The sequence below is a fragment of the Lutjanus erythropterus genome, chromosome 17 (assembly GCF_056507025.1).
Source record: "Lutjanus erythropterus isolate fLutEry1 chromosome 17, fLutEry1.hap2, whole genome shotgun sequence".
NCBI classification, from domain to species: Eukaryota; Metazoa; Chordata; class Actinopteri; order Lutjaniformes; family Lutjanidae; genus Lutjanus; species Lutjanus erythropterus.
In genome coordinates, this window is record NC_139333.1 from 23,034,563 (window position 1) to 23,049,626 (window position 15,064).

The 15,064-nt window shown below is 37.7% G+C and overlaps 2 protein-coding genes across 3 annotated transcripts; one reads left to right on the plus strand and one right to left on the minus strand.

Annotated features, from left to right (window-relative positions):
* Positions 1-1,560: 1,560 nt before the first annotated feature.
* On the plus strand, positions 1,561-6,440 carry lrrc59 (leucine rich repeat containing 59). Of its 2 annotated transcripts, none has more exons than XM_084741640.1 (8): positions 1,561-1,718; positions 1,862-1,986; positions 2,218-2,277; positions 3,382-3,540; positions 4,180-4,284; positions 4,370-4,442; positions 5,342-5,533; positions 5,899-6,440. In XM_084741640.1, the coding sequence occupies exons 2-8, from the start codon at positions 1,885-1,887 to the stop codon at positions 6,180-6,182; spliced, it is 975 nt and encodes a 324-aa protein (XP_084597766.1). In that variant the 5' UTR covers positions 1,561-1,718; positions 1,862-1,884; the 3' UTR covers positions 6,183-6,440. The 2 variants fall into 2 exon arrangements, with proteins under 2 accessions (XP_084597766.1, XP_084597769.1); XM_084741643.1 differs by having other exon boundaries at positions 5,902-6,440.
* A 2,107-nt stretch (positions 6,441-8,547) lies between these two features.
* nat9 (N-acetyltransferase 9) lies at positions 8,548-14,580 on the minus strand. Its single transcript, XM_084740841.1, has 7 exons — positions 14,406-14,580; positions 13,302-13,411; positions 12,969-13,109; positions 12,749-12,808; positions 12,291-12,385; positions 11,957-12,175; positions 8,548-8,682 (listed from the first exon to the last, which is right to left on the minus strand). The coding sequence occupies exons 1-6, from the start codon at positions 14,480-14,482 to the stop codon at positions 12,026-12,028; spliced, it is 633 nt and encodes a 210-aa protein (XP_084596967.1). The 5' UTR covers positions 14,483-14,580; the 3' UTR covers positions 8,548-8,682; positions 11,957-12,025.
* Positions 14,581-15,064: the final 484 nt, after the last annotated feature.

Genomic DNA, 15,064 nt, shown 5'->3' on the forward strand with positions numbered 1-15,064 from the left:
AACAAACAGTACAAAATAATTAAGCATGCAACTAGAAGCAAAATCGTATCAGCAACGTAATATATAATAATCAACCCAAAAATGTCTTAAAATATGCAAAATCTTAGATTGAGGGTCGTGCAAATTATATGAGTTTTCCAAGAAGAAACAACAAAACAGGAGGGTGCTGGGAGATGAATACAAGAGAAACCAGGGAAAAACTGATGTGTTGGCAGGTGTGTTGTTGAGATAAAAGAGGCCAAGATGTCCTGACTTTTAGTCTTTTCCTAAGTATGCATCAAATCCCCCAGTTTGTAATGCAGACTTTCTTGAAAATCTGGAGTCTCCAAGCCTGAGCTGAGATCCTGGGTGTTGTCACTTGAGTAATTTTCAGATTACATGTTTAAGGGCTGTGTAGAAGGCTATTTCCTCTCAGAGTTAAATTAACTTTTATGTGTAAAACTGCCACTTTAACAATCTTGAAGCACATCCATAATATTGTAAAGATATAAAATGTGTCTGTATACAGGTTTAGTAATGTGTTGTCTTTCTGTGGTGTTCTTTCACATCTCTGACTGTAGGCTATAATTCTACTTTATGTAGCCAGCTCATAATCAAATTATAGTCCTGATATGTGCTTTCCAGACTCTGAAAAGCTGTATCAGACTCTTTGTAATGCACAAATAAACAATAACAAAGCATATTCTTGCTGTTTTTTCTATGTATGTGTGTGAGAAACTGTTGAGAGTGAAACAAAACAGTAAATTTGCAACCAGAAAACCAAAACAATGAGCTGAAAGATGCTAAAATGCTCCTCAGAACTGAGGGAAGCTGCAGCAGTTTTGCCAGATGTATGATAATTATCATATTTGTACCATAATCCTAACACACAGTGTATGCAAAGAGGATGCTGATTCAGTCCAATGAGAGCTGTTCACCTGGCGCATTAGCCAAATAAATTTTCTTGGTTTACTTCCTGGTTATATGGCCCACTGACTATGCGCAGTAGTGTTTTCATACCTTCCCACCTTGCTCACACTGTAGATTTTACATTGTGATGAGGTAACAAATTTTTAAATTCCTTTTTATCAGTTCAAGGAAAGCTTTAAAAATAATAAAATAATATAAAAACTCAGTGGATGAAAAATTCCTAATAGAAATAGTCATAACTGACTTTTTTTCGCAGTTCAAGGTGTCCTGTCAACAGTTTCACAGAGGTCTCTTTTCTAATAATGACATATGGGCATAAATGCTTTTTTTTTTTTTTTTTTTGGGGCATTTTCCCTGCAATACCAGGAGTGGCCACTGGGAAAAATTGACAGCAAGGTTGAGCAGCAATGCCCTACCTGGTTCATATTATTTGTCTGCATGGGGAAGCGGTTAATTATTAAGTATTATTATTTATTTAGAACAATAAAGCATTGTTATTTATTTATTACTAAGTACATGTCATAAAGTAGCGCTTGGTTTACATGTATTATGATGTAACTGTATTTGTTATGTCGGTGTAATGTGTCCTCCGGTGCTGCAGGTGGCGCTGTTCGCCTCTACATCACCGCGCTGACGTTCAATGAGTGACGTGGATTTTCATTGAGGCAGTCAGTGCTGCCAAAAATACAGACTTGTCAACGTCTCTCAGCTTCTCTACTAACTTTCTTCACATTTAGAGGCCGGACAGCTTATTTTCTTCCCCACGTTTGTGACATTTGAACACGGTTTTGTCGCGGCGGTCGTAACAGGTGAGCAGGTCATGTGAAACGTGAACGTTAAGAGGGCTTTCCTGGTCTCTGCTAGTCAAAAGTATCTGCAGTAACGTTACAAACTGTTGAAATTTGTTAAAATCCTCTCGTCTGAGTGTTTGTTTTTCATATTAACTCTGCAGGGTGTTTCCTCACGGACTTCAGGATGAGTAAAAACAGCAAAGTGTTGAACCTGAAGGATAAAATCAGTGGTAATGAAATGGACCTGAGCCTGTGTAACCTCACCGAGGTGCCAATCAGAGAGCTGGTAAGTTACTCATAATAGTCTCTCTCTCTCTCTCTCTCTCTCTCTCTCTCTCTCTGTGTGTGTGAGAGAGAGTGAAAAGACTGTACATTTAGACCCGTTGCATTTTATAAATTAACTGTATTTAAACATAAGGCTGTCAGACTGTGGTTCTCTGTTTCCTGGTTAAATGCTCATTAAATGTACAATTAGTGCGTATATTAAACTGACAGTTGTTCACATTTATCCCAACAGGCTGTATTCACCAAAGCAACTGTTCTTGACTTGTCCTGCAACAACATAACCTCCCTTCCTGTAAGTACAAACACACCATTTCACCCCTTACATCTGTGGTTCTCAACCCTTTTGGCTTGTAAGCCATTAAAATGAACCAATGTGTACTTATGATCCCTCACCACTCATTATGGCCTCAGTGTGGGCATTAGTACTGAGTTCAACCAGAGAGTGATATTATCTTGTTATAAGTTTTGTGTGGCAGACAGTTTTATAATGAAGTACTGTGGTGCTGCAGAGATGCCCTGGACCACAAATCTTGTTCAAAACATGTTTAATTGGTGGTTCAGACCCCGACATCATGTCACATCATAGTGATGCAAAAAAATTATCCACTAATCGTGAATCATATCGCAAATGCAATATCTGTCAAAATAATCACAATATGATTCATTTACAATATTGTGCACCATAATGATTTCGTAGCCCCTTCATATTTATGGACCCTGTAGACCGTAGCTTGTGAACCACTGCCTTAATTGTGCTTAATATTTCAATTTTAAAAATACTTTTTTATTAAACTTTCTTAACTTAAAGAAGGCAGATTTTTAATATATAATAGATAAATTAATGTGCTAAATCATGGTTGCACGAGTAAGTCAGAGATGTTTTTTAAATGCTTAAATTGTGATTGGTTTTACAGTTAAAGGTATGCAACTTTGATGAAGCCTGTAAACGTCTTAATCTACCCTTAGGCTTTTTTAAAATGATTACTTTGAATATAAAACAATGGCAGATTCACAGATTGTTAAAGATGGTCTCAATTATTGCCAAATAATTATGCTCCCTTTCATTTATAATACTAAATTAATTTAGCCTAAATGGAGTAAGGATGAATGTAAATCCAGGGTTGTTGTATGCATTCTTGAAGGCAGACCCTCCTCTGATCCTCTCCCTGAGATTTGTATCATGCCTTTTTCCCTGTTTAAGGGTTCTTTTGTGTACTTTTCTTTATTTGAATTAAGAGTCTGAGGATGGAGGATGTTGTTGTTGTTTTAAACTCCTCTGAGGCAAATTTGTGATGCAGGATTGGGGAATACAACTTTGCCTGCAGATTTTCCAGCATTAGAAAATATTAAGTCTTAAGAAGTTATGTTTTTCTTTGGCTTGTTTTCTTTCATGTAGCCAGAGTTCTGCAACCTGACCCACCTGGTGAAGGTGGATCTGAGTAAAAACCAGCTGACCTGTCTGCCAGATGACGTGGGGAACCTGACCAGCCTTCAACATCTGGACCTGTACAACAACAAGCTGACTATGCTGCCTGTCAGCTTCTCTCAGCTCAGGGTTGGTGCCAGACACAAGAACTGTTTACTCTTGTTACATTTGTGTGTACTTATCCTGATAATATAAAGCTGAAACGTCAATGTGTGTAATATCAAGGCTAACAATGAATTTATTTATTAGTTGCTTATATTTTAGTTAGACAGATTCTGGTTCAGTATAAAACTGAGACTACCACCTGTTTTTTATTGGCGAAACTGTGGTTATCTGCTGCTCTGTTTTATTAGACACTTTAATGTGTTCTTATAATTTTCTAAATGCTACTACAAGGAGGTTTTAACTGGATTTAACCAGTTACAAAGGAGCAGGAGGAGATTTTTCCACACATAATTTTAATAACACAATTTTGTAGTTATGGTGGAAACTGCTTCTGTCCTCATGAGCCTCAAAAATCAACAAAATATTTAAGTTCCTTGTAGCAACTTTAAAAGAAGAGATTGACATTTCAAAGCACTTACTTGCTTTCTTGCTTAGATTTAGATTGATACCCCTCTCAAATCTGTACGTTAAAGATGAGGTGAGAACCAGCAGCCGCTTAGCTTAGCACAAAGTCTGGAAGCAGGGGTAAACAGCTCACCTGGCTCTGTCCAAAGGTTAAATATCACTCTGACAGTATTTATTTCTGTGTGTCTTTGCTCTCAGAGTCTGAAGTGGTTGGATCTGAAGGATAACCCGCTGGAGGCCGGCCTGGCCAAGGCGGCAGGAGACTGTCTGGATGAGAAGCAGTGCAAACAGTGTGCCTCCAGGGTGAGACAAAAGATAAGAGTGACTGACTGAGAATATCAGATAAAACAGTCTACAGTATCTAAAACTAAAGGCCATTTTCTTCCAGGTTCTGCAGCACATGAGGGCTCTTCAGGAAGTGGTTGATCGTGCACGAGAGAAACGCCTTCAGAGAGAAAAAGGTTGGTAACAGGACATCTTTTTATTTTTGAGCTCCAGGATAATTTCAGGACACCTCTGTTGATGGACTGCCTTTTAAACAACAGACAGTATCAGCAGTATCAACCAAAATGTGTCTGTGGCACAGAGAGTAGAAGGCTGTCAGATTAGCTGTCTTGCTTTCTTACTCTTTCATTAGATAGTTCTTGTTTTAAGTCAAAATAATTAACTGCTGAAACGCCAGTTAAAATTTCTAGTGCTGGAAGCAGTACTCAGATCCACTACTTACAGTGCTGTTAGTTCAATTACTTCAGCTGTCAGATAAAGGTAGTAGAAAAAAAAATGCCCGATAGTTTCCATAAATGTAGTGCAGTAAATAAAATACCTCAGAATGGATCTTAAGTACAGTACTTGAGTAAATGTAATTAGTTACTCTGTATGACTGAATCAGATTCTTGGTTTATTGCCAAGTACATTTTCACATATAAGGAATTTGCTCTGGTATATTGGTGCATAACAAGGCAGGCTTTATCCATCTAAACTGTGAATGTAGAGAAGGAAAACACGTCATTTATGAATCATCATGGTGTCTGCAGTGAGGACCGTCACAGATACAGGCTGAGATCTGATTACGTTTTGTTTATATTGGTATTGATCCAACCAAAGTGGAAGATTACTGACTTAGTCTTGCACAATGAGCCATTCTGGCAAAAACATCAGACACGCAGATACAGAAAAAAATTAATGAAGTGTAATCACAAATATCAGACAGACAACAGCACAAAAAGAATAAAAAAGTCAGATAAAAGAAACAAAGAGGGGAACTTGGAATTAAAAAAAACAACAGCTGTATTTTACTACATGTGTTTTAGAGCTGAGGATTATATTAATGTTTTGGTGTGAACACATTTTTCTTCATCAGAGCTGGAGAGGAAGAGGGAGGCCAAGCAGAGGGAGCGGGAGGCCAGAGAGAAGGAGGCTCGCAAACGGGAGAAGGCGGAGGAGAAGGAGAAGAGGAGGAAAGAGTACAACGCTCAGATGGCGGCAGCGGCTGCACGGGAACAACAGAAGAAGAAGAATGAGGAGAAGAAGAAAAAGAACGGACAGGCAGCAGGTGGGACTGAAAGTCTGGATGATGCACCTCTTAAAGGGATAGTTCATGGGGTTTTTTTTATATTGAGTTTTAGAATATTATTGGCTTTCTAAAATCTAAATTATGTGAGGCAGAAAATATTTGCTAATTTAACCAAGATTTCCACAAAAGTGACATTCGTCTGAAAGGTTATGGGCCAAGTTTTTGTCATTGAGTAATCCTGATCAGTAATAGTTTAGGTCACTTAAGCTTTTAGGTTGATTTCCTAACTTTAATGTAGCTGTTATCAGTTACTAGTTACTAGTATTTACATATTTATATTTTTCTTTCAGAGTTTAAGTGTTTTAGAGATTGTTCTAATGTCACTTTGTCTTTCTGTATCTCAGCAGATAAAAAGGTCGTTGTGGAATCGACGCCTAAACCTCGACGCTCTCTCATTGGTTTGACGTTCAAGCTCTTCCTCCTGCTGCTGCTGGGATTGGCCACAGTCGCCGCCACCTGTCGACTGACCGACCTGCAGAAGGAAGCCATGTGCGTGCCAGTCAACGCCGCCGTGGATGACAGCCTATCCTGGGCCAAAGAGCAGGAGGGTGTGGTCAGACAGCTGGTGCAGAATCTGTCAACCGCAGCTAAAGAGTTCCTGGAATCCACGCAAACGTCTAAAAACTAACTGTCATCTGCCTCCATCAGCGTCCAGAGCGGCAGGTGTTCCGTTCCTACCTGCGAATTCTGGGATTTTTTTTTTTAATATGCTGAAACCATGTATCCCCTCACCCTGTTTGAGGTGCTGGAGGTGAAGAGTCTGTACAGATAGATGGAGGGGGATGGACAGATGTGTTCAAGTCATCTTAAATTCCTATGGAATTGTTGTCACTCTTGTTCCCTCTTTGTATTACAGCCTGTTTTGTAAAAAAAAACAAAACAAAAACTCATCGTCTTAAATGACTCCCTGGCCGCCGTGTTTTGCACTGCGACCAGAACACCGAGCCTGTTCGTGTTTCAGCGCATCACACGGAGCACAGGTTGGATTTGAGAGATGTTCAGTGAAACGTCAGGTGGCCCTGTCTGTGCTGCACTGGAGTGTCGAGTCATATGTTATAACTGCCAGTCAGAGTTGTTCATAAGCCCTTAGACATATAAATACACAGATGCGGCATTGGCCTTTGGATCGTACGCCAACGTCTCCGCCATCTCAGTCCGGTCAAGACTGGACTGTAAGCACATAGAAGGAAACTGAGGAGCTACGTGTATTTCTGCATAAAAAGCATTAAAACGTTCACATTTCTCAACCGATTTCAATGAGTTGTTTTTATGTTCAAGGGTTCATGATGTACATGAAGAAAGTAAGAAAAAAAAGATTTTCCTGCCCCATGTAGATTAGAGTTCTGCACTGTGTGACCCACAAAAATGTTGCATAACAGTTAAAAATTATACTCACAGGTGCAACCTTTGACTCCGCATCCTACCAAAAAAAAATAGGATGGCAGAGACTTGGGATGTTCAGATTCTGTGATCCATCAGCGATGAAGGCTAGCTGCTGGATGAGTCAAGTCAAAAATAGCCAGTAAATACTAAATTGTGGACAATGCATCGTCAAAGGCCAAGTTGGATATTTGGAGGGATTTTCTTGCGTTCAAAGAATGAGAATAACATTGTCAGATCATAAACCTTGAGTATAATATGAGTCATTAGAATTGAGAAATGTAAACATTTTAGTGCTTTTATCCAGGAAAAGCACTAAAACTCCCTTGGTTACTTCTGTTTGTTCACAGGTCGGTGTTGACCGCACCACTGTTGCGGCGACATCGGCAGTAACAGTCCAGAATGGTCAGTGCAGCGTTTACGTGTTATTTGTCTATGCATCAGCCAATGTTTAATGTGGCAGTCTGAGCATGTGCAGTGAAGGCTGTGTGAATGTAAAACTCACTCGTCTGTGGCCTCTTCTGTCTTTATAGTCATACATCACTAACACCAGCTAAATCTCACAGCTAATACGCCAAGGCTGCAACTAACAGTTATTTCCATTGCTGATTAATCTGTTGATTGTCACATTTAATCGATTAGTTGTTTGGTTTATAAAATGGCGAAATGTCGATGAGTGTTTCCCAAAGCCCAAGACGACATTCTCTAATGTCTTGTTTTGTCCACAACCCAAAGATGTTCAGTTTATTGTCATAAAGAGCTAAAATCAGAGAATATATACATTTCTTTATTTAAAAAAAATCTGAAATTGATTATTGAAATAGTTGGTGGTTAATTTAATGGTTGACAACTGATCGATGAATCCCTGCAGCTCTATAATACACACATTTGGCATGTAAACTAGAGCCAAACTGATACATGAGTGGATTTTTATCTTGTCAGATAATAAATAACAGTATCGGGCAAAAAACTAACTAAAAGCCACAGTCCAGAAACGCCAAAGAAATATTTGAGGTCATTTAGAAACTGTCGACATTACATGATTTGTCCACTAGAGGGCAAAATGTCCACTCATTACCCAGTAAAGGGCTGTAATTATTAATCCGTTTACAAATAAGTAGCTAAGTAGTGACCAATCGATTTGACAGATTGTCTATGGAAGTCCATTTCTTCCAATGTAATGAAAAACTACGATGACACTTTTTGAAAATGATTATTTAATATTGCAAAATAATGTTTTAGTATCTCAAAATAATGCTAATTTTTCAAACTAATGACTTAACTCAAAACATTCACTTTGTGTCTCATAAGACATTAATTTGTGAGTTGGTTATTATGTTAATACCAGCTCATTATTTTGCAATAATAAGTCATTATTTTAAGATGCCAAGTCATTATTTTCATAAAGTCTCATTATGACTTACAGGATTTTTTTCCAGTCATATTTGTAGAAATGGCTTCCATATGTTTTAGCTCTTGTTCGGTAAATAAAATTGATATCAGCCAATAAAATTAGATATTTTTAAAAATATTTTTGATATTTGTATCACTCTCAAAAATCCAGTATCAGTCGGGCTCTAATGCACATCCTTACATCCGTTACATGCAGGACCCTACTGCTAATTTTACATGTATCCCCTTTTTTCAAGAAATCTTGTCTATGTCACAGATACGCATTTTACAAATAATGCTGATCTTTTGATGGATTTTACCTGCTTTCAGTAAAATCACTGGGTTTCCATTGATCTCTGTAAAAAAAAAGAAATGAACAGACTCTTGAAACTGAAGATTTGGGATCCATCATATTAATCAAAGTGAAATTACTGTAACAAAATGATGCAGTGCACACTTTTTTAACTCATACGCACTTTACCACAAACGTAATTTAACTGTAACAGTGGATGGATTACACAAAAGTTTCAAGAGTCTGAATTGATTACCACACTGCACAGACAAAATGAAGAGAAGTGGCTGCATGGCAGACAGGAAAAGTCCCAAAAAAAAAAAACAAAAAACAGAAAAGGGTTGTTAAGGGGATATCACTGGTAAAAACAGTGGTTTGGTCCTTTTTAAAGAGTTCCATGGTTACACTCAGAATCCCCAAATCATCTGGTGAAAACAGACCAACCGATACTCAACTAGCAGTCTGACATGCCTTTCTTCTTATGATCTATTACATAATGTGAACTATAGAAATATAGGGTAAAAAAAAAGATTATTTTGCAGATATTTCAGTATAACTGGCGATTTTTTTTTTTTAAATGTTTCATTTGTTGGGGCGTCTTCATGCAAAAAAAAAAAGCTGCCTTTGTTGCTGTGGTTCTTGTACAGCTTTGTTCATGTTCAAACATGGTCAGCATCAATAAATGGCTATGCACTGCAAGAAATATTTAAACGCCTCTGTGTTTTTGTAACACAAGAAGAACGGTGGTGAACACAACTTGCCAATTTAAAAAAAAAAAAACCTCTCTTAATGAGTTAGGACTTGGGATCCAAACCAGATAAATTGAGAATGATTGAGTTTGTGTAATAAGATTTTACATAATTGATGGAACACATTTAATTCAATTAATGTTTATTTTTTCTTTTATACTAGTGCAAATACATTTTCTATATGTTTAAGTTTGCGTTAACATTGACAAATAACAAAAATGCAGCCTACAAGTGGCCAAAATATTATTTAAATCAAGAAATATAAAGAATAAGGACACGGCATTCAATGTTGACTTTCGGTACTTGACAATTTTCAGTACTCAGTGGCAGAGGAACAAAAATATTTACAGCGGCCTCTAAATGAAATTTATTTTGACAGAATACTGTTATCACTTCAGGATGATCTGGTTCTAGTATTATTACCAGTTTAATGGCCTGGTTTGGACAGATGATCGAAAGCAGGAGTTCCAGTTTAATGTTTTGTTGTTGGGTGGTTTGAACTGGTTTATCTGATAACAGTTTACACAGTTAATTTAAACATTGAACCAGGAAATCAAACTCCACAGAACAAACGCTGAGGACCAGAAGCTGCAAATCTATTTGCATGACAGTTGACGTCCATATCATCACTGGACGCACATTATTTTAACCGTATATTTGACTTCCACTGTTAATACCTCAGACATAATGTGGATGAACTCGTATGACAGAGCAGAGCGGCTGTGAGAATCACTGCCCACAGTCACCATTAGCCTGATAAAACCTTGCATCAGAGGAAGTTTAAGTGATGATGAACAATTACAGACATATTCAAGCCTGCCTGTTGTCCTCAGCGAGGTCTGGCTGACCGCAAGAAGGAAAGTCATAAACACATTTGTGGGAAATCGCTGTTAGAGCAGATTCATGTTTCCTGGAGTGATAAAATGTTCAGGATTTTGCCTCATAGGAGTGTGAGGTGATTCTTCTAAACGGTTGGTAAACAAAAAAGATGATATCAAGGTTTGACTGAATGGTATTTATATACATTTAGATCAATTGAGCAAATAACATATTGTTGAATATTGTTTGTTTTTTATGGTTGTTTTCACACAAGATCATTATTTCAGGTACTAGACTGACCAGTCCAGACCGTCTCCCATTGGAAATGTGTGGTGCATAACTGGCGCCCATGGAGCCGCTGCATTATTAATGCTCTAATCAGACTAAAAGTCATGTTCAGTTTCTTCCAGACCTAATACTATATAATATATACTGCTGCATTTCTGTCTTTACAGAGTATCATCCTTTGCTTTTTAATATTTATGGTTCAGTTCTAAATAGATGAACTAGAAATAAACCCCCAAAACAGCCCTGAGTTTTGTCTACAGGCTCCGTCAGCCATAAAGTCACCTGAGAGGTGAAACCTGGTCACAAAATTCCCTCATATAACACAGTGATAACTTCAACATAATCAGCTCATCTAATTCTCTCATCTGGATTCTGACAGCCGGGGTCACATTATCACTGAATGAGAAAAACTGAAAAAACAAAACAAAACTACATGCCGGATGTACCAATTAATATGGAGCAAATGGCACACTGAGGTCTGAGAGGATACAACCAGCAGAATTATATCCTTCCATTTCACATCTGGGGTCACGTGGCGCGATATTAAAGACGTCCAATAAAGCTCCTGCAGTTGGCATTGGATCTTAACCGCCAGCCTTCCGGTTCTGAACGAGAAAATTATGAGAAATGCAGCAGACTAATGCAGCAATTAGGAGGAACACGAGACAAATATGTTTGTTGTAATGCACAAGAGATGTGTTTCATTGCAGTTAGACTTTATTGTCGCGCACCAGAAAAAGGAAATGCAACTCTTGAGTCTCTCAAACATGCTTGTGCACTTATTGTGTATTTGTGCACTGAAGTTTTAAAGACAAAATTATTTACCCCTTAATTTTTGGTGAGTTTCTAAAACAGTACAGTCAGAATCAGTCAAAGTTATATTGGCAAATTTAAAAAGGCACAAACTTACATTTCACCTATGTATTTTTAATTTCACTGTTCTGCTTCGTAAGTATTGCTGCTGCAGGATAAGCGCCTGCGTGAGGATTTAATTGGATGAAAAACCAAAAAGAATTAACCACATCCGGTGAAAACCACCAGATATCAAAAACCACCGGATGTTTCTGTCCTTCATCATTTCATTTCTCACTCTCAGCATCAGATCCTGCTACAACTGCTGCAGCCAAACGTGATCAGGACATAAAAGAAAAAACTGTTTAATGGAACCCAGAGGGATTTTAGTGCACAAAAGGAAGTGGAAGAAAAAGAAGGGTTTGTGCTTTTCAAATTAAAAGGAGAAAAAAAGCAGTTACTGGTGCAAACAGCTGGCCTGGCTCTGTTCAAAGGCAACAAAGTCCACCTACCAGCAGCACAAAAATAAAAATAAATACTTTAACCGTCTATAAACACCGGTTTCCTTCTTGTTTTTTTAAAAAATATTTTTAAGGCTTTTATGCCTTTAATTTATAGGACAGTTAAAGATATGACATGAAAGAGGAAGAGAGAGAGAGAGAGAGAGTGGAGGTGTGTAAATGTACACACCGGTTTTCAGATCCTCCTCATGCGTGTGGAGAATGATCTTCTTCACAGCTGGAAGTCTTTAGTGCAACTCTATGAGACCAGCAGCTCCTGTCTGTTGCTGCAGGTCTGTCTGTAGTCTCTCTCCTTCATGTCCGCCGTGTCGTCCAGCAGCCTCGTCCGCACCGACTCGTCCACCGTCATCTCCAGGGTCACCTCTTTGAACACGTTACACACCGACACCTGCAGCAGACGCCAGAGGATGATGGTGAGATTGACCTGTAAAACTTTCATATTCTCATTAGTATTATCATCAGGCGCCTCACACAGCAACGTGTTTTTTTTTGTTTTTTTTTACCTCTTGGAAGTGCAGTTTCTTGAACATGGTGATGCTGACCTGATTCTCCAGACCAATTTTTGCTTGAAACTTTTTGATCCCAAGTTTGGTGACTCCTGATGGAAGTAAACACACACAAATACAGTTCAGTGGCTGCCTGCAAGACTCCTTCAACGTATTGCTTAATTTAACCATTGTAAACATCTATTCCTTCTAAAATATTATTAAAGATTTCTTATGACTCATAAAGAGACACTCATTCAGCAAGTATTCAGCATTACTTTGAACTCTAATTAACATTAAAAAGGAAGACAAAAACACGAGTTGCAGACCAAAATTGAAATTACAAAATGCAGCTGTAGCACTGTCGTCAGAGAAGAAAGAATTTCAACTTAATGTTTCTTTAATCTCTGATGTCATGTCCATTTTCTGATTTATTGCAGTGAATATATTACAGATTTATCCTTTAAGCTGCTCACCGTAGCTCATCATCATTCGGGTCACCTCTTTCCCGATGCCCTTGCCTCTGTAACTGGGCTCTGTTGAAAAGTGTCAGAGAATTAAAAATACTGCAGGAAAATGTTGTTAAAACAGAAATATACATGTGGGAAGTAGTTCAAATGTAAAAACCAAAGAACAGGTTGATTGTAGATGTCTGATAAACCTGCTTTTGAATAATTTTTACACGCTGGGCTTCACCTGCTATCATGACCTCCAGCTCAGCTAAAGATGGGTCTGTGGGGTCAGTCAGGAAGATGTTCACATCTCCCACCATGCACTGCTCCTCTTCTATGCTGCTGTCCGCCCATCGCTGCTTGTCCAAGATGATGAACGTGCACTCTGGAATTAAATTATTGTTTTAAAAAAATTATAAAACAGCTTTTATTTAAAGATTAACTGTCCCTTTAAACCTGGAGAGCTGATTAAGATCTGCTGGCTGATCTGTAGAAATAAAAACAGCTCTTTAGAGCATTTATCAGGGCTGAAAATGTTATTTTTCTGCGCGCAGATTACAGGCAGATGATCTCTTACTGTCGTCATCTTCCCTCCAGCTCCTCTGCATGTCGTACTCTTGTTCCAGGCTCAGAGGCTCTGAAGCCGTCAGCTGCTGCAGCTCAGGAGACTTCATCCACTCATGATACCTGAAACAAAAGGAGAAAAGTTCTTTTTGTTTGTTTTATTCACATTATTTACTCTTGCTGTGTTTTGGATGCTTTACTTTTGTTTTCACTTGATTGATTTGTGTGTGGTGAACACTGAGGCAAAAAGCTGGAATATTCATGTTTAACACAAAGGATAATATTGTGAATTGCAATTATTTTAGCAAATGAAAATTTCATATTATCCCATACCTAGTTCGGAACGGAACTAGGCATTTGCTTCACAAACGTGAGGATCTGCTGCTTTTCTTTTTAATTACCAGTGTTACATAAATACTCAATTCTGATTCTAAACCACTAATATCATTTTAAAATTAATAATATGCAGGATAATGTACAATGAACAGGTCATTATTGTGAAATAAAGCCATAAAGTCATTTTAAAATTAATATTTTGTGTCAGATTATTGATTTCTTTGGTACATAACCATGCAGCAAGCAGGATAATGTACAGTGAGCAGGTCATTACTGTGAAATAAAGCAATATCATAACAACTATTAATCGAGAATGATAATAATCTATGAAAATAAACAGTTGTTGCAGCTCTAATATCCTGCATCTATCTATGTAATAATATTACAGTCTCAGGAAAATTTGCAGTGAGCAATGAGTAATTTTACTTTTAATACTTTAAGTACATTTTCTTAATTATACTTTTACTTAAGTCACGTTTCAGTGCGGGACTTTTGCTTGTAATATAGTATTTTATTTTACAGTGTGGTATTGGAACTTTTGCTAAAGGCTGACTACTTTCTTCACCAATGAAAAGTTGGTATTAAGAAGAACAATTAATTTGATTATTTAACCATGAAAGTAGAATAATGAGAACTTTTTCTTAAACACAGCAGAGGAACAAATGAAAGAATTAACAGGAATATGAGACAAACTGACTGAATGAAAACAACAGACAGTGAGGCTCTCATGTGTCTAACAGCAGCTGATAGTAGAGGTGAGTCGATCAGCTGATGACGTTACCTGGGCACGTGCTCTGCGTTGTAGGGGACCAGTACGACTCTGTGTCCCTGCAGTAACGTGTTCTCATTGATCTTCATGATGACAAACGAACAAACCGATAATAACTTTAACACAGCTCCACGTTTACGTCCATGATCTCGACTCACTTCCTCACTGACACTCGGTGGTTCAAACTGCGGCTGCTCTCACTGACAGAAAGACGCGCGTCGCCCCCTGCTGGACAAGACCAGGAAGTACTTCTCTTATTTTCTTCTGAATTTTTTAAAAATACCCCATCACTAAATACATGATCAATTAAATGCAGAAACAAATAATAAAATACACAAATAAATAAATATAAGAATGTGGTGATTTTTCATTTATTTATGTACTTGAATCTGAATGTATTTATTCATTTATTTATTTAAGCGTAGGTCTTTTTTGTCCTCCATACACACATACATGTAACAAAATAAAATATTATTAAAAGAAATTAAGTAAAATACATTTTCAAAGGATTGTTCAACTGTGTTTTTTGATAACCAAATTTTTGCAAAATAGTATTTATTCTTTTTTCCTTGTGCATTCCCAATTTCCTCCCTAATTCCTACAGCTGTTTTATACAGATGACACTGATTTAGTTGTTGCTCAGTTTAACAATTATAAACCCAAATGATGTC